General features: G+C 49.3%; 1 protein-coding gene across 10 annotated transcripts in view; it reads left to right on the top strand.

Moving 5' to 3' along the window:
* Positions 1-24,329, top strand: part of EPS15L1 (epidermal growth factor receptor pathway substrate 15 like 1) — a 95,092-nt gene that overhangs the window by 48,319 nt on the left and 22,444 nt on the right. For 7 of the 10 annotated variants that reach the window (XM_027583819.2, XM_027583817.2, XM_027583822.2 and 4 more), the window contains 8 exons: positions 5,142-5,303; positions 6,115-6,312; positions 7,593-7,763; positions 12,793-12,916; positions 13,910-13,960; positions 15,071-15,207; positions 19,436-19,496; positions 20,422-20,504. In XM_027583819.2, the coding sequence (XP_027439620.1) occupies positions 5,142-5,303; positions 6,115-6,312; positions 7,593-7,763; positions 12,793-12,916; positions 13,910-13,960; positions 15,071-15,207; positions 19,436-19,496; positions 20,422-20,504 (987 nt within the window). Of the gene's footprint in view, positions 1-5,141; positions 5,304-6,114; positions 6,313-7,592; positions 7,764-12,792; positions 12,917-13,909; positions 13,961-15,070; positions 15,208-19,435; positions 19,497-20,421; positions 20,505-22,587; positions 22,977-24,329 lie in introns of those variants that run through there. The other 3 variants (XM_027583821.2, XM_027583818.2, XM_027583825.2) reach the window with 2 other exon arrangements.

Below are 24,329 nucleotides of genomic sequence, written 5' to 3'. Positions count from 1 at the left end.
CGCCAATCTGTGGGAAGGGCCATGTGTCGTGGCTGTGGTCTGCAGGCGAGGTGGGGTAGACGTGCCCGCTGCTTCGGGACACTCACCAGTTCACGCTGTGCGGTGTCCAGAGCCTTCTTTCTTTTCCTGGCTTCTCACTGTCCATGCATGTTAGCAGTGAGGACTGGGCTGTAGATGGTCTCCTGGAATGTTTCGGGTTGGAAAGTAGGGACTGGCCTGCCTCTGACAGGAACGGCTTTTTTGCTCAGATGAGCTGCTTCAGTTATAAGGCCACCTTGCAGGCAGGCGAAGTGACTGTATTTCTCTGAAAGCCCCCACAGTACGTTCCTCCTGCCATTTTATTCTCTCTCAGGCCTCTGATTTCCACCCATGTCCTAGAACTGATCCCTCAGACACAGAGCCCACTCCCGCCCCTCCGTGCCCTGCATCCCCTCAGCTTCCATCCTTTTAGTCCTGGGGTGTGGCGGAGCTGGCCCCTCGTCCCTCGTGCCTGGGCAGGGCCTAGCCCGCGACACGGCCGTGTGGCCAGTTCTCCCTTCCTGCTGGGTCTGGGTTGCCATGAACATGATTTGGTTTTCATTCTGGTCCCTGAGGATCTGGGTGCTATGATGGCCTTTAACTGCCCAGGAAACCAATCATCGGGTCTCTGGTGCCTGCTCTGGGCGATTCTGAGGAAGATGTCAGGTCTTTGCAGTGACTTGTTCTGACATCTGAAGGTACTGTCTCCTCTGGTCTGTGGCAGGTGCAGCCAAGCCGCCTAGAGTCCTGGCTGGTGGGCTCTGACGGGCACATACCTACAGTCTTTCAGGTGCTGGGGTCCTTGTGTGCCTCAATAGCTCCCCAGAGCTGGGAGGGAGCCCAGCGCCAGCCAGACTGGCCCCTGTTCTGTGGGGGCCTCATTTGTAAGCAGGCCAGGTCGGGGCTCTGCTGTAGCACTTGATGGCAGCTTTTGGTCCTAGACAGGACACTGTGTTTTTTGCAAGTTCCCCTGTGAAAACCAGGTTTGGCTTTGGTTCCTGCCACCTTTCCCCACGTGGGTCTGGCCAGGAGATCACTTGCCACACCCAGTAGCACGGTTCTGTGGGTCAGGGCCCCGCGTGGAATATGAGTCCTTTGTCCTCAGGTCCTTTTATGTTTGGTTTTAGGCAGCGGAAGGTTCAGCTTCAGCTCCCACGGTCCTGTTCCCAGGGTGCCCCTTCCCCGTCCTCCCTGGGGGGTCTCTCACCTCCATTTCCATCGCTGTCATTCTGGTGAGCACCTGCAGCTTCTTTGCCTGGTTTTTCGTTTTATTTTGTTTTTGTGACAACAGCCTTACTGAGCTAGAACTCACATACACACAGTCCACCCATGTAAAGCGTATAATTCAGTGGTGTTTAGTGCGTGCTCAGGGCTGTACAACCATCACCACTGTCAGTCCGTCCGCACTTTCCTCACTCCGAAAGGAAGCCCTGTCCCCATTAGCAGTCCCCGTTCCCCTCGCCAGCCCCTAGCAACCACTGATCTGCTTCCTGTCTTCGGATTTACCTGACCTGGACATTGCGTGGTAATGGACTCATACATGGTGTGACCTCTGTGTCTGGCTTCTTTCACTCCCACCTCGTGTTTTCAAGGTTCATCCACGTCGTGAATGATGAACCAGCATGTGTCAGTGTATCCTTCGTTTTTATGGCTGAGTGAGACCCTACAGTGTGGCTGGACCACATTTTGTTCGTCTGTTCATCCGTTGATGGATATTTGGGTTCTTTGACTTTTTAGCTATTGCAAATGACGTCACTGTGAACGTTCATGTGCAAGTCACATGGACATATGATTTCACTTCTGTTGGGTCTGTTACCTAGGAGTGGAATGGCTGGATCATATGGTAACTCTTTTGAGGAACTGCCAGACTGTTTTGCAACGTGGCTGTGCCATTTTACGTTCCGGCCTATAATGCATAAGGATTCCTGTTTCTCCATATCCTCGCCAGCACTTATTTCCCATTTTTTATTTTAGCCTTCCTAGTGGGTGTGGAGCGGTACCTGATTGCCCCTAACACTTTCCCTAATGATGTTGAGCATCTTTTCATGTGCCCATTGGCCATTTGTGTACCTTCTTTGGAGAAATGTCTGTTCGGACCCTTTGACCATTTTTAAATTGGATTGTCTTTCAATAGCTGGGTGGTAAGAGTTCTTGATAGTTTCTAGATATAAGTTCTTCATCAGATATGTGATTTGCAAATATTGTGGGTTGTCTTTACTTTCTTAATGGTGTCCTTTGAAGCATGAAGTTTTTAAATTTTGGTGAAGTCCAGTCTATTCCTTTTTTTTTTTTTCTCCCCCTGCTCTTGCCTTTGGTGTCATATCTAAGAACTCATTGCCAAATTCAGGGTCACAAAGATTTATGCCATGTTTTCTTCTAAGAGTTTATCATTTTAAGCTCTTACATTTAGATCTTTGATCTGCTTTCAGTTAATTTTTGCATATGGTGTGAGGTAGGGGTCTGACTTCCTTCTTTTGCATGTGGAGATCCAGTTGTCTCAGCACCATTTGTTGAAGAAACTGTTCTTTCTCCATTGAATGGTCTTGGCACCCCTGTTGGATATCACTTGGCCATCGATGTGTGGCTTTATGTCTGGACTCTGAATTCTATCCCATTGATCTACCTGCATTTTTCCTTATGTCAATACCACACTGTCTTGATGACTGAGCTTCTTAGAGGCATACCTCATTTTATTGTGCTTCACTAGATTGTGCTTTGCGGATACTGTGTGGTTTTTTTGTTTTTGTTTTACAAATTGAAGGTTTGTGGCAACCCTGTGTCAAGCAAATTTATCAGCACCATTTTCCCAGTGGCATTTGCTCAATTTGTGTCTCTGTGTCCCATTTTGGTGTTTTTGCAATCTTTCAAACTTTTTCATTATTATATATGTTATGGTGATCTGTGATCAGAGACTATGACTCACTGAAAGCTCAAATGATGGTTAGCAATTTTTAGCAATAAAGTATTATTTTATTTAAGGTGTGTACATTTATTTTTAGACATAAGGCTGTTGTATACTTAATAGATTGCAGTATAGTATAAACATACTTTTATATGCACTGGGAAACTAAAAAATTCATTTGACTTGCTTTATCGCAATATTTGCTTATTGCAGTGATTTGGAACCAAACCCACGATGTATCTGAGGTATGTCTGTTGTAAATTTTGAAATTGAAAAGTATGAGTCCTGCCACTTTGTTTCTTCTTTTTCAAGATTGTTTGGGCTATTCCAAGTCCCTTGCATTTCCTTAATGAGTTTTGGCATCAGCTTGTCAGTTTCTGCACAGAAGCCAGCAGGGGGTTCTGGGGGGGTTTGAATTGAGTTGAGTTTGTAGGTTGTCTGGGTTATTTCTGTGTTCTTTTTGCTTAGGCACCTTCCCCATTCTGACCCAGCTCCCATCCTAACCATGAGCTGGTGGGTCTTTGTCCCCGTGGGGCTCTTTGATTCCTTCTTCTTCTTTATAGAATGAGACTCCGATTCCTTGATGTCCCAGGCTGTTGGCCACCTGGTTTCCCAGGCTACCACACTGGGCCTGACCCTCCTCCCTGCTTCGTCTCCTCCTCCTCCATCACTGTTCTTCCTGCAGATGTGGCAGACCCATGTCCTAGACTCCCTACCACCAGTCTCTTCTCTTCCCCAAACTTGTCAGACTGAGGATCTGCTTCCTGAATTAAAGGTCAGGGGCAGGGAGCCTGGGGAGCTATCCAGAGAGGAGAGAGCCATGACATTTTTATCAAGGCAGAGAGGAGACGCTGTGACTGCTTTGGATTTTTTCCTAAAATGGCACCAGCAACCCATAGCCCAGGCCAGCCCTGGGGATCGGCCTCACCATCCCTGTCTTCCTGTATCCTCAAGGTCCCCTCAAATCTTTCCCTTACTTTGGTTCCCATGGCCACCATCTCACCTAGTTCTAGGTCCCCTCCCTGCTCCCTTCGTCAGCAGCCCCAGGCCTCCATCTCTTCTGCCCCACCCATCCGTGATTTTAGCTTTAGTTGTAAGACATTTGATAAGATACTTGCCTGGTTGAAAATCAAAAGGCGTGAAGCCTCCTGCCCTCCTCTTCACCCCCTCAGTGATGCAGTTCATTGGCTCCCATGAGGCCTTCCAGGAAGGTCATGTGCATGTTTAAGGAGAGAGATTTGTGCATATTCTCTCCTTCCTGTTTGCACGAATGCCAGAATGCAAAGTACACATGTGCTCTGCCACGTGCCTTGTTTGCTTCACATTGTAACTCAGAGTATGAGGTGCAGCTTCTCTTAGGGTAAGACTGTACCGCAGTTGTTAGCCAGGTCCGTCTGGTGGAAATTTACATTGTTTACAGGTTTTGCTCTCACACACTACATGTGGTCACATGTGTCGTACACCTCTTAAGATGCTTTTCCTAGAGGTGTCATAGTCGGGTCTGAGGGTAGCTGCTAGGTCATCTTGATAGATACTGCCAATTTGGAGGAGCGTTAGCAGTGGAGAAGCGTCGTGTCCCAAGCCCATACTTCAGTGTCCTGCCCCAGAAGCAAGTGCGGACTCTTTGGTGTGGCCCTGCTTCCTTTGGCTCGAGTTGGAGCCCAACCACCCCCCTTCCCCACCTTGGGCCCCCTGGTGTCCCCCCACCATTGGGCTCCTTTCCTCCTGGCTCTTCACGTGGCTGCTGCCTGCTTGTCCTTCAGGTCCACCCTAAGTAGTGCTTCCGTGGGGGTCCCCTCCATATGTGCAGCATCGGTCAGTCTCCCCATGCCCCCAAGTCCATCCAACAGCACTCATGCATTCTGTTGGTTCCATTCCTCCCAGTTTATTTATGTTTGGGTGATGCCTCTCCTCTCTCCACCCCTGACCACATCCACTGGACAGCTGTTCTTGCTGGGACCCAGCCACCCTCCTGGCCCTTGGCCTCTCTTAGGCTGTCAGTAAGTATTTGCCAGGACACTTAGTGAGAGCTCAGTCCACAGCCGCCAAGCCAGGATGCACGCATTTACAGCAGGTGTGCACCGGATGCCTGCCAAGTGCAGACTGGGGGCACAGGCGGTTTTGTAGGACGTCCTGGGGGCTCCAGCCCAGGCTGAGACCCTGTTACCTGGATATTCCCCATTCTCATCCATCTCAAGTAAAGTGATGTGACTCTTCCTAGGAATTACAAAATGATTTAGACCGGGAAACAAGCAGTTTACAAGAGCTAGAAGCTCAGAAACAGGACGCCCAAGACCGCCTTGACGAAATGGATCAGCAGAAGGCCAAGCTCCGAGACATGCTGAGCGACGTGAGGCAGAAGTGCCAGGACGAGACTCAGATGGTGAGTCTCACACCCAGCACTGCAGGGGGGCTTCCTGCAGCCTTCTTTGAGCTCACGATGCCCTTGAAACTCAGGGCTGAGACATCCTCCTGGATTAATAGAGACATACCACTTGAAAAAGCGACCAAGCATCTGTGGCCTAACTTCAGTCTCACCCACCAAGCCATATGGTGAATGGCCTTTGGTCCCTGCTCACCTGTGTGTGTGGATACCTCACCCTGGCCTGTACCTCACAGCACAGGGGGGCCAGCACGCCCCTCTCCCGTTCTGCTGTCTTCCCTGCTCATTACAAACCAGAGGGGCTGCAGCCTCAGCAGATTGTAAAGCCTTGTGTCCTCCTCTGCGGCCTTGTTCGGGGATCTTTAGCCCCTGGGGGACAGATTGCCTGTGCTTATCCCAGGTTTCATTCTTCCTTATCCCAAATTGACTTTCTGCCAGTTACATGGGCTTGAGTATGTCTTCCTTGTTTCTCTCTGTCTTGTGAGTGGAGAGAGGGCCCTGGAAGGAGGCCAGGCGTCCGGCCATCGGGCTGGTGTCTGCCTCACTGGGCTAGCTCCTTCCAACAACGTGAATTAAGAATTCTCCTTTGGGGCGCCTGGGTGGCTCAGTTGGTTGAGTGTCCAGCTCTTGGTTTAGGCTCAGGTTGTGACATCAAGCCCCACATCGGGCTCTGCACTCAGCGCGGAGTCTGCTTGTCCCTCTCTATTCCTTCTGCCACTTGCGCAGATGCTCTCTCTCTCAAATAAATAAGTAAAATCTTAAAAAAAAAAAAAAAAAAATTCTCCCTCAGTCATATTTCATCTCATTTCAGATTTCCTCATTGAAGACCCAAATCCAGTCTCAGGAATCCGATCTCAAGTCCCAGGAAGATGACCTGAACCGGGCCAAGTCTGAGCTGAACCGATTGCAGCAGGAAGAAACCCAGCTGGAGCAGAGCATTCAGGCTGGGAAAGTTCAACTGGAAACCATCATCAAGTCCCTGAAATCAACACAAGACGAAATCAACCAGGTACCTTGCTGAGGGCGGGCCCCCGCCTCTGCTGGCCATGGCGGGGCCTTCTGGCACGTGGAGTAGCTGCGGTGACCTGTCACAGTGCTGTATGTGACCAGCCTGTGTTGGTCTGCACCTGCACCGAGGCCGCTTGTTTCCTTTGCTGTCACCCACCTCATTTACGTTAGGCTCTCTTCTGAGAGGCTGCCACCCTGGCCTGGAGGGTGAGCCCCCAGAACCCTCCAGTGTGTATGCGGGCGTTGTGCTGACTTTGGCCCGGTGGCAGTTTGCTTTGCCTTCCACTTCCCCACCTGAGTGCGTGCCATTTGGGGGGAATGGGCAGGGTCTGCGTGAGGACTTGAAGAGCTCCTGTGGAGAGGGTCTTGGGCACAGAAATGCCCTTACCAGCGTGGTTCTTGGACAAGCGAGAGGGACAGAGTCTGAGATCGGTTCCAGCACCTCTCCATCCCCATGTAGTTTGCGGACTGGCACATGGAGGAGGCCCCACCCTATGACCAGCATCACCCCATGCTTCTTCAAGTTCTTCAAGCTGTCTGGGCACCCTGTCCTTTTCCCATGCCCGTGTGAGGGCCCTGAGGCCTGCAGCGGTGGCTCACCAGCAGAGGGAGGGCTCCTCTCCTCCCCTGTACACAATGGCCCCTGCGTGTCCCATCTGCGGAGTGGGGGTGATGCTCGCCCTTGGCAGTGTCAAAATGGCTAGTCGTGCTTCCTTTCCTGACTGGCTCCATCTCTCACTCTTTTTGCCAGGTTACAGACAAAAGTTGATTACAAACATGTGCCAGGGGTTTAATACCGTATACTGTGTTTCATTCTTAATGAACAGGTGTAGTATTATCTTAAGACCTTTTACCTCCAAGCAGTAAGAGTTTGTACAGGTAGATAGGAACCGAGACATGAGTGTGTGTTAGTAATAACAGTGAAGTTCGCTGCTGCTTATTAATGCAAACGGGGTGATAGAAACTCCATAAAGGAAAATGTTGATAATCGCTTGGAACAGATTGTGAATCTGGATTTTACCAGTTTCAGTTTGTTCAGAATTGACAAAAGTCTGTTTGATCACGGGCCTCCCTCGGGGGCTGGGGATACAGAGAGGCCTCATGGGGCGGCGGGAAGGACCTCATTCTGGTTTACAGTGGTCTCGCTTCTTGTAAACTCTGTAGGCAAGTAATTCAGTTTCCCATCTGAATCACTCGGGGTTGGGCATTAGGAGAAGAAAATGCCTCGCCTGACACTTTTCCCCTAAACCCCGTGTGCTAGCGGCCATCTTTGTTGTGTAGGCACGAAGCAAGCTTTCCGAGCTGCACGAGAGCCACCAGGAAGCCCACAGGACCCTGGAGCAGTACGACGAGGCGCTCGACGGGGCCCACGGCGCCAGCCTGACCAACCTAGCCGACCTGAGCGAGGGGGTCTCTCTGACAGAGAGGGGCGGTTTTGGAGCCATGGTAAAGGTCGAATAAACATACTCAAGTCCTGGGATTAGGTCCCACGTTGAGATCAGAGGATGCCCTGCCTGTGGGATCCGGCGCTTGCCAGCCTTGATTCTGTCCAAATGCAGGGTGTTTCTTGTGTCCACTGCCGCTCTGCGTGTCCCCACAGGCCCTGCGGCCCAGTGTACATGGCTGTGCTCCGGCCTTGCTTCTGGGACAAAGCAAAGGATAGGCCTGAATCCTTTGTAAACCAGTGTTTAAAGATCCTCTCTAGTGGGCTGACCACCCACATTTGGAGGGCTTCCCAAAAGTAACCAAAACTGAATCAAGCTCTCACACATTGTGAAACCCTATATCCTGCTAGTTGGGGGCACCAGGGGAGTGTGTGTGTGTGTGTGTGTGTGTGTGTGTGTGTGTGTGTGTGTGTGTGTGTGTGTGTGTGTGTGTGTGTGTGTGTGTGTCTGTGTGTGTCTGTGTGTGTGTCTGTGTCTGTGTGTGTGTCTGTGTGTGTGTCTGTGTGTGTGTCTGTGTGTCTGTGTGTGTCTCTGTGTGTCTGTGTGTCTGTGTGTGTCTGTGTGTGTCTGTGTTCCCACAAGGAGCACCTTGAAAATCGAATGTATTGCTAAAGATCAAGAAAAGTGACAGCCCTTTCGAGGCACTGCTGTTTGACCTATGAACTGGCCTCTCTCTTGTGTGTGTGTGTGTGTGTGTGTGTGTGTGTCTGTGTGTGTGTGTGTCTGTGTGTGTCTGTGTGTGTCTGTGTTCCCACAAGGAGCACCTTGAAAATCGAATGTATTGCTAAAGATCAAGAAAAGTGACAGCCCTTTCGAGGCACTGCTGTTTGACCTATGAACTGGCCTCTCTCTTGCAATTTTGGTTGCACTGAAAACCTTGGCACTCTATGACCCTAGGGTTCCTGATCAAGGCCCAAGGGGCTGTTGGCCTCTCTGGTTTCTGTGGACTCTCGGGCTGCTCACATCCAGCCAGTGTTACTTTTTCCTCAAATTGTCAGGTCCCCTCGTTCCTGGCCCCGAGCCCCAGCATTTCCACTCTAGTCTGGCTGATGAGAGCATCATTGTGCTCCTGAGGGAGCCAGTGGGACACGGTTGGTCTTGATGGTTTGGTCGTGCTGTGTTTCCGAAGCCTTTCACTGCTCGCCCCGCACTGCTGCCCCCTCGTCCAGGACTCCTCCTCCGAGCCCTCCTTCTGCTCCTGGCCCTGTTGGCTTTGCAGATTCCTTTTCCTTCCTGTAATAATAACGGCTTCTCTCTCTCTCACCTAGAGACTTAGCTCTTCATGTTCATTTCTTACGTGTTTCTTTCCTCAGCAGCTGAGTAGTCAGTCCCAGGAATTTATGGGGAAGCTTACTCCTCCTTCCCTGGGTCGCTTAGAAGATGCTGTTGGTGCTCTCCTCTGTCTCCTGTCTCTGGCCCTTGCTGCTTCCCTCTGCTATTCACAGACTCCTTTTTGTCATGGAATTGTAAGTGGGTGAATTCCATATCCACCCTGGGGCCCAAATTCAGCTTGATTGTCTGAATTTAGACTATGGAACAACATCCACTCATCGTTAAGTGCTTGAGGCAGAATTGCCCTCTTGGCTGTCCGGCTGTCCCCTGTCTGTGTGTGCATTTCAGCTTCACGGCCCTGCTTTCACTTTCCCCATCTGGCGTTGGTCCCCTTGCACAGCTTTGGGCTTGTCCTGTTTCATCTTCGTTCACGAAACAGCTCACTCTCAAACCCTTTTGCAGGTTCGAATAAGATCAGTTTCCTCGGATAAAAAGTTGGCAGCAGAGTGGCAGTTTGCAAGTGGCCAGTGATTTCCCTCCTCCCCTTGGCCCCCCCCCCCCGATTTTTAATCTTTCCTTATTTTCATTCATCTTGTAAGCAGGGCAAAGTTTACATGATAGTCAACTCATCCTGGAATGTCGATGTCAGATATGTTACATAGAAACTTGCAACCAGTGTCCGAAAGAAAAACTATATTTATCTTGTTGTACAAATACAGTTTTTAAAGCATTTTTCGGTTTGTTTCCTTTTCTTAATAAATACTTCGAACAGGGCTTTTTGTTTACTCTTGAATATTTCAAGACTGCTTCACAGAGCTCTTAGTTCTCTTTGAGGTGGGTGAAAGTGAGGGGTTTAGTCCCCTGAGAATAGTGTAACCAGAGAGGTGCATCTAGAACTTTCTAAGGCTGGACAGTTCTACTAAAGTTACTGACTTTAGTGTTAAGCTCATAACTATGTTACTTTGTCCAAGAGACTGATGCTTCTTAAAGCAAAATTTATTTCTTGTCTCTCATCTGATGATGATAATACTGGCCTCTTGCCCTTGAAGACGGCACCCAGCCAACCTGTCTAGTAGAGAGAAGGTAATAAATCATCCCAGACTTAAGCCTCGCCAAGAACTCATCATTGGGTTGTTGCATCCAGCCCCACTGGCATGCTGGAGCCATATTTTCTTGACTTTCCAGAGCTGATTATTAAATAGGAATTTTGTAACCTGATTGTTCAATTTTTGGTAACTTGGATTCAGCCACGGTGGGAGTTTTTACACCATGGGAACTGGCAGAAGCTACCAATCAGGGCTTTTTTTTTTTTTTTTTTTTTTTCCCTCAGCTGGTTCACCAGCACACCACTGCCCAGCCCCCATCTAAAGGGAAGGAAAGTCACAGTAACTCCTTTCAGAGTTGTCACATCTATTTCTTAACAAGTGCAGAACTTAAGACTAGTTCCTGAACTCTGTGTTCGAGGTATTTTACTCTGTCTTTTGCCCTGGTGCTTGTCTGCTGCACTGTGTCTCCCAAGTGGCAGCTGGCTCAGTTCTTACTGCTAAGTGGTCAGTGGAGGGTGGCGTTTATGGCATGTCTGCACCAGGGGAAATCTCATTTTCTGCTCCAAATCCATGAAATAGAATCAGAACCACTGGTGGTTACCTTACGTACATGAATCCTCCTGGGGTCTCTTTAGGCTTCTTCTTTGAAGGGGAGGGAGCGATTGCTGCCTTAGGCAAATAATTGCCCCTGAGAAAGAGATTGCAGACCTGACTTTCAGTTCAGGGGTCTCGCAGCCAGAGCCCCTAGAATCACAGTCTCCTCTCTGCCATTGTCCCCTCTTATTTGGCAGGCTTCCAAGTGGTGATCGAAAACATTAAAGAAAAAAAAACCCCACCAACTTGTAAACCAGTACTGTTAAAAACTAGATGGAAGCTTCCAGTCTGAGACCAAGCTGTCATTCTTGACGCACACCCATATCCCGGTCATCATCTCTCTCCATTCTTCTGGAACAGATACATTCCTTCCCCCATGGTACATTGTGAAAGGTTGATTTTCCATCTTGGCCTCCCAGCTTCTTTAGATTAGGACTTCTCCCTCATATTTATCTGTGTCAGAGAGCCCCATCAGACGCTTGCTGGGTGCATGCTTCGTGCAGGTGTTAGCACCATGCTGTCCTTAACGAACCGCACACTTCCGCCAGACGCGGTGCTTGCAGACATCTGTACTTCCTTGCCTAAGAACCCTGCTTGGTTTCCCCACCTTGGGAAGCCCTGTGGTTGGAGGCTGCAGATAATCCTTCCCAGGTAAGAAAAGTCATTCTGTATTCATCAGAGGGCAAGGGTGTTGGTCATCCTTCTGAAGCCTGGGGCTTCCCATTGGCCCAGTGCCTCTGAAAGCCATCCTGCTTCCCAAAGTTGGCCAGCCCAGAGTGCTGGGAGCCTAGTCAGGAATCTTCCTTTGACGTCATTGCCCTGTAACCATTGTCTGTATTTTTACGGAAGCCCCAGCTCTTTAATTATTTGGCTTTGGAATAAGGGATTTTTGCCAGCCCCATGGGTGCCGACACATCTGCCAGATTCAGTGAGGATGTTGTGCTTTTTCATATCACAGTGAAACCTTCGTGTTTTCACTGAGGGTGTGTCTTTATTAACCAAAATACACTCACTGTTTCTAAACGAAGTGCATTGTTCCTGTGTAGATTATACCCCCCCACCAACATTTGGGCCATTTTCAACTATAAAAATGTGCTCTTCAAAAGCAAATTTTTTTTTCCTTCTGGTTTAAACATGCTTGTTTGTTTCTAGAAATAAGCACTTTTTTAAAAACATGCAAAATGCAAAGTGTATATGCTCTAGTAGTTCTAACTTCATAAGCAACTCATTTCCTCCCAAGATGTAAATAGCCCTCGTGTTTCTTGGTGTGGAAAGAGCATTTTAAAAAATGCCCACATAGGTAGACGTTCTGTGAAAAAAAGATTGAGGGAGGCTACACTTTTGAACGAGACCCATGCTGTCGTTGAGTGGCTTGTTCGGTTTTCTTTTTGACATTTCCAAAAATACCACTGTTTTCTGACTTAGTGATTTATTTTTAAGAAGAATTTCTAATTGTGAGAAAATACACATAACATAGAATTGACCATCTGAACCATGCCTCAGTATATTCACATTGCGCAACTAAACTCCGGAACGTTTTCATACCCCCTGAACCCCCACTCCCCATCCTGCTCCCCCAGCCCCTGGCACCCGCCGCTCTACTTTCTGTCTCTGACTCTGACTCCTCTAGGGACCTCATATAAAGTGACACTGTCACACAGCATTTGTCTTTTCGTGACTGGCTTGTTTCACTCAGCATAATGTCCTCAAGGGTCAATAATATTTCCTTTATCTTTACATACTACATCCAGTATATCTGTTCGTCCGCCAGTGGACGTTTGTTTGGGTTGCGTCCACTCAATTTTTAAATAAACTTTCAGTTTGCAAGAGTGGTGGACTTACAGGAAAACTTAAAGGGAGTACAGAAAGTTCCCCCATACCCCACACCCAGCTTCCCCTATCATTAATGCCTTTTCCCTGCAAATGAACATTTGTCACCGCGAACAAACTACTGTCGGCACGTCACTATGAACCAACGTCCACATTTCTTTGATGATTTTTTAATCGTTCTCTGTAAGGTCCCACTGCTTGAAGGAGAAATATGCAAGTTGGGTAGGGAATTCTGTACTTTGCTTTAAATTTGAAATAATAAAATTCCTGTCCTGTCTCTTCACAAAATTATAGGACGATCCTTTCAAAAATAAAGCCTTGTTATTTAGCAACAATGCCCAAGAATTGCATCCGGATCCTTTCCAGGCCGAAGACCCCTTCAAATCCGACCCATTTAAAGGAGCTGATCCCTTCAAAGGTATCTGGCCCGGTGCCCACTTCGTCATTGGAGGGCCGTTTACTTTGTGCTGTTTAGAACTGTCTGATGACTAGAATGGTTGCAAGATAGCTCCTTCTGGAACGGAGGGGGAAGGGAATTCTTGGAGCCTCCTGGGCTACCTGAGTGTTCCACCTCCGCTGGTTCACTACAGAACGGAGGCGTTGGTGTGTGGGGGAAGAGCTCAGCTCCCAGCTCCCACCTCCCAGCGAGGTGCCCACATTCAAGGGCAGCTGGCTCCGCCCTTAACCTCTGCACACCTCGGTTCCCAGCCTCCAGAAGGGGTGGTAAATTCTCCCGCACTGTCTTGGTGGGATCAATAAGACAATCAGATGTAGTCATGATTATGAAACTACCCAGTGAAGGACAGATCCCCACATAAGTCTAAGGTCTTCATGTGACACATTTACCCAGAGCCACACAAGGGTCGAGAATAACCAGGAAGACTTCTAGAAACAAGTTTTCCTCGGTTTCCCTGTGTTTTTTTTTTTTCAGAGCAGGAAGCCTGAAAGCCTTCCAGGAAGGCTATCTGTATGTTCCCGAGCGAGGTGCTGGGGCAGGGAGAGGGCAGTGGGGGTGCCTTTCCAGTGTCAGGTGTGGGATCGAAGCTCCGCAGGTCCAAGAGAGGAATCGGGCAGCTCCTGAAGCTTGGATATGTGGAGCTCATCATCACTCCGGGGCTGCCTGTGGGTTGAGGACTGGGGCAGGCCTGGGGTCCTGTGTTGTCGTACCTGGGGGAGGAGGTGAGAGGGAGATGAGATACAAGCGTAAAGTGTGGCAGAGAAGGAGAGGAGTGAATTCTGGCTCACTCCACATTTTCCCTGCCTCCAGCCCATGTTGAGCAGCCAACAATACCTCATTTCATCTTAAACACCCCAACTAAGAAAAGCTGCCTCGGCCAGTGGCCGCTCCCACTTGGATATGCCAGAGTCCTTTCTGCCATAGAGCTAAACATCCCTCTCTCCTCTAACCTAGGTGACCCATTCCAGAATGACCCCTTCGCAGAACAACAGACAGCTTCAGCAGGTAAAAGCCTTTGTTGAAAAGACTTTGTTTTTTCGTGGACTCGTCCTCAGACTCTTTCCATTCCTAGTTCCAAGTTGAAGGAAATGGAAAAGCAGCCTGTCTGCCAGGCCTCCTGCGACAGGGCAACAGGGGAGCTTAGTTTCTGGGGAAGCCTGGCAGCGACATTACCCTCCCCTTCACTGTTGGGTGCCCCTTCTTGCCGACCTCACAGCGTTAAGAGAAGCAGGGCTAGAAAAGGAGCTCCCAGTGGCCAGGCGATTTTTCAGACCTGCCCACGGCAGCCTGGTCCTGTGGTAGCATCGGGGCCCCGTGTAGCGCCTGCCCACAGCGGGGCTTCAGTCTACACATGGCAGAGGTGGCGGCGGTACTGGGAAGCACGGCCATCTGCACTGCATGAAAGCCTAGTGTCTCGTTCCCTGCTGGTGACAGTGGCGTTGCAACGTGTCTGTTCACCATGCCAGCACCCCGCATTCCAGGGGAATGAGCACACCGTGGGTATGGTGGTGCGATCATGCTGCCTGTTTATCTACTTCTTTATTTTTTTACTGAGGTGAAATTCATACAACACAAAATTCACCATTTTAAAGTGACAATTCAGTAACATTTGGTACATTCATAATGTACAGCCACCACCTCTGTGTAGTTCTAGAACATTGCTATCCCCTAAACGGAAGTCTCATCCCCATGAGTGGTCACGCCCCTTTCCCCCTCCCCCAGCCCCTGACAACCACCAGTCTGCTTTCTGTCTCTGAATTTATCCATGTTTTTATTATGAAAATCAGCTTTGTTGGGACGTGTAATTTACACACAACAAAATTCACCAATTTTAAGTGTATAATTAGATAAGTTTTGGTAAATGTGTGCAGTTGTGTGAGATCGAGAACACCTCCATTGTCCCAGAAGTTTCCCTTGTGCCTCCCACCCCCAACCCCCAGGCTCCTGGCAACCACTGACCTGCTTATTGTCATTATGGTTTTTCCCTTTTGTAGAATTTCATATAAAATGGTGTCAGTCAGCTATGTGTTCTTGTACATTTGGGTTCTTCCATGAAGCATAATGTTGTTTATTCATAGGGGCATGTTTTTATTCACTTTCCAAAACACCCTCTAGATCCATTCGGAGGGGATCCTTTCAAAGAAAGTGACCCATTCCGTGGCTCTGCGCCTGACGACTTCTTTAAGAAACAGACAAAGAATGACCCGTTTACCTCAGACCCATTCACGAAAAACCCTTCCTTACCCTCAAAGGTGAGTGACACCGGGGAGACATAGGTGCTAACTGCGTGTGCCCGGTGCTTGTCCCTGTGAGGCTGGTCCCATGACTCAGGCTGTCACAGTCAGTGGGCTAATGAGCCCATGTCAGGATGGCTTGGGTCCCAAATAGCTCTCTTTTCTCTGTTCCTTTCTGTGCCCCTGTCACTTCAGCTCAGGCCCACTGGGTTCTATCTCCGGCTCCCACTGCTGCCCCGTCTCCCAATAAAACTGAAATGAAAGAAAGCATCACATGCTCCACACGGCCACCCTGCCATCTTCCTGGCAGCACTGAAAGCATGTGAGGCATTCACGTGCCCCTCTCCATCCCCAGCATCTAGCAAACCGTGTGTGTTGCATGGTGTTAGGCCCATTGCACTGCACAAAAAAGTGACTCTGTGATTGAACAGAGAATCCTCGTGTCTAGTGAGGGCAGTATAGCCTTCCTTCATGTTCCAGGCTGCATCTCTCCCTCCACCCCTCAGATTCCCTGGTTTTCCTCTTCTCCACGGACCTCTTGGTCTGTCGCACTAGACCCAGAGCTCCTTGAAGGCAAGGATTAATTTGTAACATTTCTGTTGATAGACCTGTCACGGGATACGCCTGGCCTTTCGTTTCTGCTACTGGTCTATGTGTGTGATCTGTGTTCCTACTCTCTGATGAGCTTGTCCATGAACTAGCTTTTGGTTCTGTTAATTTCCTCTCCTGTTTGCTTCTATTTCACTGATTTCTGCTGCTTATTATTTTCTTCCTCCTATTTATTTTGGGTTAGTACTCGCTTTTCCATTTCTAACATCTTAAGATGTCACTGACTTTAGACCATCTTTTCTAATATAAATATTTTAAAACTACACATTTCACCCTAAGCACTACTTAGCTGCATTCCACACATTTTTATATATCGTATCTTCATTATCCTTTAGTTTGAGATATTTTCTAGTTTCCCTTGTGATTTCTCTGTTGAAGCATGGATTATTTAAAGTACTGCTTTGTTTCCAGATAGTCTTTCCTTCCTTTACATACCTTGTAATACTGATTTTTAATTAAATCTGTTATTAGAGAACATATTTTGTATGTTTGCAGTCCTTTTAAATTGATTGATACCCATATTATGGTTCATGTTGGTGTCCATACCACGTACCATTGATGAGAATTGTTGATCTACAGTTGCCGGGTGTCATGTTCTATCAATGCCAGTTATGTCAGTGTGGCTGATAGTTCCGGTCGTTTGTGTCCTGTTTTCGTTTGCTTGTTTTGTAGCTCTACCACTGTACCCATCGCTGAGAGAGGAATGTTAAAGTCTGTGATTGTGGAATTGTCTATGTCCCTGTTAATTCCGTCAAGTTTTGCTTCATGTGTTTTGAAGCTCCCTCCGGTGCCTACACATTTGTGCTGCTTGTATCAGCCTGATGCAGTGACCTTTTTATCATTATAAAAGCTTCCTTTTTTTCCTCTGGCGATATCTCTGTCTTGAGATCTGTTTTATCACATATTGAAATAGCCTTCCTCCATCCTTCTTACGCTTACTCTTTGCCCGCTATATCTTTTTTCATCCATTTACTTTCAGTCTACCTGGGTCTTTATACACAAAGGGTTTTTTATAGTGAGCGTATAGTTGGGACTGCTTTTCTCTCCGGCCTGGAAATCTTGGCCTTCAAAATAGAGTGTCTAGTCCATTAACATTTAATTCAGTTGTTGATATGGTTAGATTTAAATCTACCATTTTATTATTTCCTTGCTTTTTATCCCCTGTGTTTTGTTCCTCTGTTCCCTCTCTGCTGCCTTTTAGATTATTTGAATGTTTTCTGGAATTCCATTTTCTAGTATTTGTTGGCTTCTTTTAACTATACCTATTTCTATTATTTTTGGAGGTTGCTTTAGGGATTACCATATACTCCCTTAACTTTTCATATGCTACTTGGAGTTAATATTATATCACTCATGTAAAATGTAGAGAACTTGGAACCATATGGGTCCATTTGTCCATCTCCTTCCCAGCCAGCAGTGTCTTCTCTTATGTTCTAGCTGTCATATGAATATATCTAAATATGCCATAAACTCCCTAAGACCATCTTGCTTTAATCCATTATATGTGTCTAAAAGACATGTATTTTTTAAAGATTTATTTATTTATTTGACAGAGACACAGCAAGAGAGGGAACACAAGCAGGGGGAAAAGTAGAGGGAGAGGGAGAAGCAGGCTCCCCACTGAGCATGGAGCCTGACGTGGGGCCCGATCCCAGGACCCTGGGATCATGACCTGAGCCCAAGGCAGACGCTTAACCGAGTGAGCCACCCAGGCACCCCTAAAAGAAATGTTAAAAGGGAAAAAGGCGGTCTCTTTGTTTTTACCCATATATTTGCCATTTCTGATGCCCTCATTCCTTTCTCAAGATCTTATTTACCCTCAAGATCCTTTTCATTAAGCCTGAAGAACTTTCTTTGGCATTTCTTATAACACACGTCTACTTTGTTGTCATTCCCTTTTTTTTTTAATATTTTATTTATTTATTTATTTGTCAGAGGGAGAGAGCACAAGCAGCAGGAGTGGCAGGCAGAGGGAGAAGCAGTTTCCCCGCTGAGCAGGGAGCCCCATGCAGGATTCGATCCCAGGACCCCAGGATCATGACCTGAGCCGAAGGCAGATGCTTAATTAACCAACTGAGCCACCCAGGCGTCCCTTTGTTGTCATTCTTGAAGGGTATTTGTGCCCGATCTAGTATTTTTTTTCCTTCCGGCACTTTTGGATGTTATTCCACTGCCTTCTGGCCTCCCTGTCCTTGAGGAGAAGTCCTGAGTCTCTCAGGCAGTTGTCCCCCACCGTAGGTACCATGCTGTTTTTCTCTGGCTGCCTTAGCTCTTTAGCTCTGTTTTTCAGTAGTTTTGACTGTGAAGCATATGTGTGTGTGGTTTTCTTTGTATTTAAGTTGTTTGGGGTTTGCCAAGGTTCTTAAATCTGTAAATCAGGTCTTTTACCAAACTTGGCAAGTTTTTGGCCATTACTCCCTTAAGACATTTTCTTTTTCTACCTTATTCTCTCCTTTCTTTGTGGGATTACAATTACTCTTACATTAGAGGTTTTACTAACGGCTCCACAAGTCCCTGAGACTCTGTTTTCTCTTCATTCTTTTTTTTTTCTCTTTTTTTCTGTAGATTGGGTACTTTCCACTGATCTGTCTTCAACCTCACTTACTTTTTTCTTGACCATCTCTCATTTAGCTGACCTAGTGAAGTTTTTATTCTAGATATTGTACTTTTTTCAGTTTTCGAATGTCCATTTGTTTCTTTGTATAGTTTCTATTTTTCTGCTAAGATCTCCTATCCATTCCTCTTTAGTCTGTTTTCCTTTACTTCATTGAACAGTTATTCCTGCTTTAAAGTCATCCTCATCAAAGAATTCCAAAACATCTGGGTCCTCTTGGGATTGGTTCTGTTGATTGTCTTTTCCCTTGAGAACTGGCCACAGTTTTTCTGATTCTTCTTATGCTGAATAATTTCAAAATGTATCCTGTGTATTGTGAGTGCTCTGTTGCGGTAACTGGATACTGGTATATGCCTCCAAAGAGCCCAGATGGCTTTGTTTCAGCAGGCAATTGACTCGGTGAGGCTCCACTGCAAACTCCCTTTCTCTCACCTGTAGTTGCGTACTTGTGACCTTAGCTGTAGGCTGCATTCAGTCTGTCCTCCTGCACACAATGCTGGGGTCAGCCCTTGTCTTGGGCAGAGCTTATCATGAAATTTTGGACTCCTGTTCTCTGCCTCTCCTTTCTGGGGCCCTTGTCCCTTTCTCATGACTGTGGTTGTCCCAGACTACCATCCTCTGGTCTTCAGGCCAGAAAGACAGTGAGTTTTCTGTTGGGGTCTAGCCTCCCGAAACCCTCAGGTTATAGCTGTCTAGATAGAAGACTCAACTTTGTGCTGCCGGCTCCTGCCAACTTGGAATTCTCGTCTAGTCTTCCTGCTCTGGCTCACTTCCTGAGCCTCCAGGTGGTTGCTTATGTTTACTTATTTTTTTGCATTTTGTCCAGAGTTTATAGGTATGCTCTGCAGGAGGGGTTGGTCTGTTGGGATTTTACTCCACCAGGGTTTAGTTTGAATCATTTTCTCCTCCTTATGGCCGGCACCGGATTCAGTGTACGCAGATGGCAGGAAAGTCTGTGCTTGGACGAATGGCTGGGTGAACGAATGAACTGCTTTTTACTCTTCCCTCTCTCCTTTCACTCAGCTCGACCCCTTTGAATCCAGTGATCCTTTTTCATCCTCCAGTGTCTCCTCAAAAGGATCAGGTGAGACTGATGACTTATTTTCCTTCTGACTCTCCCCCCAGCCAGTGGAAGGAGCCCACCCAGTTCCTGCTTCCATTTCCAAAGCTGTGTGTCCTCAGAGTTTATGTCATTAATCAGTGGCACCCAGATCCTCACCTGAGGTACCTGGGCCAAAGCCAGCTCCCCCTAGCTGCTCATCTTTCCGCAAAGGAAGATTGGCAGTGGGAATTCAGTCAGTAATAACACCAGTGTTCCTGGTTACTCTTTACTCATTTCTCTGTACAAATCTTTGATTTGTACCTTCAGATCTTTTTCCTAAAAGAATCCAAGTTTGACTGAGGGTCCTGTCTTGTGCATTAAGGGAGGGGGGAGAGTTTGGATTCCCCCTTGCTTTTTGGGATCAGACCCCACTTGCTTCTGCGGCCTTGCCTAGCAGCTCATGCTTGTTGGCAATAGAGTTTGGGTTCATAGGTGGGTGTATGGGTTATGCAGGCAAGTTGCCCCACCAAAGGAGAAAACTGCACCCGCAGACAACCTCCCCACATACAAGGTGTGGGTGGTGGGTCGCTGCAGACCTGCACCTCCCTCCTTGACCCAGGAGGGCAGTTGGCTGTGCTTCTGCACTTGTCACTCCTTTGCTGACCGTGAACAGCGCTGGTTAGAAGTACCGATACGGGGCACTGTCCCTGTGGCCCTGCCCGAGGCGGCCGTCACGGCGAGAGGCTTCTGGCCGAGCCGCACCAACCACCAGCCAAGGCGGGTTGGGGGCAGGGAGGCTGCATTGAGGGACTGCATCCAGACGCACAGCCCTGGCAAAGCAAATGCTACCTCCTCGGATGTCGCGCGCCAGGGGCCGTTGACCACCGAGAGGCAGTACCTCCCTCTGCCCCCGGAGGTGTGTCCCTTGAATGCCCTGTAACTCTGCCTCTGTTGGTGCTACTTGCAGGTCCCTTTGGAACCTTAGACCCCTTCGGAAGTGGGTCCTTCAATAGTGCTGAGGGCTTTGCCGACTTCAGCCAGATGTCCAAGGTAAACCCCCTCCCACGGAGCACGCGCGCCTCTGCCAGTGTCTTTGTGCCTCTTGCGGTTGTGTCGTGAGCGGCCAAGCGTAATTATTAGCACCACGTATGTATCTCCCGGCACCTGTCAGATGCTGAAACATGTCCTCATGTGAGATTGTGAGCCGGCAGGCAAGGTCTAGAAGATGCCTGTGCTTGTGATCAGCTCCATTTCCCTTCCTCGGAGTGGAACTGCCAGGGCCCTGCATCCCTCCACGAGGCATAAGTGTCGTTCCCCTGGTCCTCCTGGTGTTTGTTAGCTGCCAGATCTCAGGCGGTGGAGCTGTGGCTGCACGGGCTCAGAGAAGGTGTTAGGCACAGAGGGCTCAGGAGGGTCACAGGGGGGGCAGGCCTCATGTGCAGGCAGCTGAGGCTGAAACCGTTGGCCCCAGGCTGGCAGCCGGGAGGCATCCAGAGAAAGTGGGCCGGTTATGTAAGTGGGAGCTGCCCGACACAACCCGAGAAAGGTTTGGAAAGCGAGGGCTAGGTTCCGTGAACAGATATACGGGTGGAAAGGGAGCTGTTCAAGACAGATGACATCCTTGCAGTTGTCGGGCTGGGCAGTATCGGTGTGGCCAGAGTTAGGTGAATATAGTCCCAGGTGGTGTTGGGGCCCTGTTGCAAGGAGGGGTTGGGGGAGGTGTGGCTGGAAAGCTAAGTCTTTAACGTAGCAGGAAGTCGGTCAGTAGAACGTGTCCAAAATGGACAGGTCAAGAAATAACAGTAGAAGCCCATGATTACAGAGGTAATTCCCAGAAGAAACTGCTAAGAAGTCAAAGACGTCGGCCAGGGTGAGTGGGAGAGGCAGTGATGTGAGGGTTGCTGGTTTTTGGTATAATCTTTAGCGTCCCCTGCTTTTGAGCATGATTACGGATTTCTTCGATAAGTATTAAAGGAAAGCAATGTTAGGTGTGCCCCATGTTGGCCTCCGGGCCCCGTCTCCAGGATCTCCTTGTGCTCCGCTGCTTCTTGGCCGCCCCTCAGGCAGGTGAGGGTCTTGTGGGGCACAGCCTGTGGCCAGAGTCATGCTTTCTTTACTCATTCCACTGATCTGCAGTATCCACCTGCTCCAGCCCAGGTACCATCAGCATGAGGCGGGGGTGGCCACAGGCAGGAAACAGCCTCCATCCCTGATCTCACCTCCTTGTTGGGGAGGCTCAGAAACCAGATGGTGGAGAGGGAGCTGGGGAGGGAGTCTCTGGAGCATGTGGGAGCCGAGCCTCCGCAACAAGGAGTCACTTTCTGACCCCGCCAGCCCCCGCTGGGCACCCCTGCCGTGCCAGCTCCTTGGGGCATCCTGCCTGCTGGTTCCATGCTCAGCCTGATGGGCACACACTTGTCTGAGCACTGAGCACTTGTGGTGAACCCGTGTGTGATTGTGGCGCTCACAGCTCTTGAGATTCTGTTTAGGTTTTCAAAGAAGCACCTGAGCGTACATTGTCAAGGTAGCAAATCCAGCTTCTGGCCAGAGGGAGAATGTTTGCCGGTCAGCTGTCGCGGGAGGGAGCCCAGAGGTGCTGGTGTAGCCGCCTCTCTCGTTCCGGTGCCTGGAGGGAATGAGCCTCCCTCCCCCGTATGGAAACTCCGTGACACTGCACTGTCGGCCGGGACGCTGTCTGGGCTTGGCCAGAAGGCGCCAGGGCAGGAGGTCTGCTCGAACGTTTGCCTGTCGCTTGGTGGCTGTTACACATGCCCCTGCTCCTCGAGAATGGAGCTGTGTGCATCCTCCGCTTCCGTCCCTGCTTAGCAGGCAGGAAATCAACTCCTGAAATCAGAGAACTTGTGCCACACGGTGGCAGCAGTCCCCAAAGGAAGGGGTCTGCATTGTGCTCTCGAGCCGGGAGACCGGGGCCCACTCCCCCCGCCCCTCTCCCTTGGGGAGGCTGGCCCCAGCGGCCAAGCAAGGGAGAGTGGGGGAGAGCTCCCAGGGGCTGGGGCTGAGACCAGGTTGAGAGGTACGCTGGTAGAGGCTGCCTGGGCTGGTGGAGGGCTGCTCAGGGCGGCCAGTCTGGAGGGGCTCTGGACAGCGGAATGGCCGCCCCTCTCCCTTCCAGGCCGTCTCTGCGTGTCCTGGGGCTGCACAGACTCCCCGGAGCCAGGCAGTTCAGAGCCTGGCCCTGCCTGTCTTCCTGCCCGTCCTAACCGAACATGGCGTTTTCCCTCTGATCCGGCTTCCCTCTCCTTGTCCGCGTGTCCCTTGATCAGGCTGCACACACACGTGCGCTTGTGACTTCAGAGCCGGTGGCCCCTTCCTGTTCGTGGCCCCAGGCGGGATGGGGCTGGACGGGGCCGTGGAAAATTTGTCTCCGGCGCTGCTTTGTTTGGTTTCCACGCTCCTGTCAGCGCCTGATGTCGTGCCACTTGTCCAGCGGAACACCGAGCCCTAACCTTGTAGGTCTCTGTTTTTCCCTTTGGTTCCCTTTCTGTTTTTCAAGAAAAACATCGTGTGTATAAATAAAATGCTGAAGGAAATGAAAGTGAAGTGGCAAGAAGGCTTTTTTTTTTTTTTTTGGCTTCTTGGTTTTATGTTTTTTTGTGTGTGTGTTTTTTACATCGCCAGCTTTTCCCTATCTGAGTGGGGTGGCAGGGTGATGCACACTGGTGCCCTTTCTTAACTCCACCCTAAATTGAGGTGTCCTCTTCTGCCTGGCGGTGCTGAGTGAAGTTGACAGCCAGCGAGCTGGTTCCAGCAGATTCCTTCAGAAGATTCTTCAGGCTTGCACTTGAAGTGGAGGTCCCCCCATACCTGCAGATATTTTTTTTTAGACCCTGTCAACCCTTCACCTTGCTTTAAGAACAAATTCTGAGCATTTGAGAATAAAAACAAGACTCAAACATAATTATTTCACCCCTGCCCCATGAAAAAAAAAGCTATCCCGGCAGTCCTTGGCTGGTTGTCAGGGCCTTTCCAGTCGTTTCTCCAGTGGTGTTTAAAGCTATGCATTCCCATTTAGGGTTGTTTCTTAAAAGCTGAGAGTCATTTGCTTTAAACCAGCTCTTTAAACTGTGAACCCCAAATGTGTTCCTCTTAGAGCTGCTTTTTATAGTGGCTTTTCTCTTTTTTTTTCTTTCTGAGCACACTTCATGCTGTGCCAGCCCAGAGAGCCCCTGCCGGCTTTACTGAAACCCTTCTAAAAATAGCCACTTTCCCTGAAGCTGCAGCCTGAGGAGGAACGAGTCGGGTCCCAGAGGAGGCCTCTTGGGAAACCTGGAGTCATGAAAAGTGGGATTCGGAAATGACGCGGGCTTGGCAGTGTTAGAAGGGCTACAGCTCATGATCGCAGATCGCAGGGGGAGTGGCCTTTATGGTTGGAGCCCCGTCACACTGGAGGGAGCCCACCGGCTCAGTGGCTTTGAACACAAGAGGGGGGCGGAGAGTCAGCCTGGCTGCCGCCAGTCCTTACGGCTCGGCTCGTGGTCCGGGCTGCAGCACGTGGGATAGGTGGACGCTCAGTGGGCTGTGTCCAGAGGGCTCCAGGCGCCACTCTGCACCCCTTCCCCCGAGCTGGTGCATTCCCGACCCCCGAGACAAAGACTGGGGTCCTTGGGGCAGGTGGCCTTTGGGCTGGTCACGCCTCCTCTCGACTAAGAAATTGGTTTTGATTCCTGCCTGCTCGTCTCAGGTTGTGCGGGAATTGCGTGAGCCCATGTTACGGTCCGTGAATGGCAGAGGCAGAGGCAGAACCCATGTGCCCTCCCGGCTCCTTTGCCCACTCCCCCGCCCCCGTTCTTCTTCCCCAAACCGCAGACCCTCAGCCACCATTTTAAAGCTAAGCTGTGGCTCAGCACTTTGCCT

Source organism: Zalophus californianus, chromosome 1 (assembly GCF_009762305.2).
Source record: "Zalophus californianus isolate mZalCal1 chromosome 1, mZalCal1.pri.v2, whole genome shotgun sequence".
Classification (NCBI taxonomy): domain Eukaryota; kingdom Metazoa; phylum Chordata; class Mammalia; order Carnivora; family Otariidae; genus Zalophus; species Zalophus californianus.
This window is presented reverse-complemented; position numbering and strand designations above follow the sequence as displayed.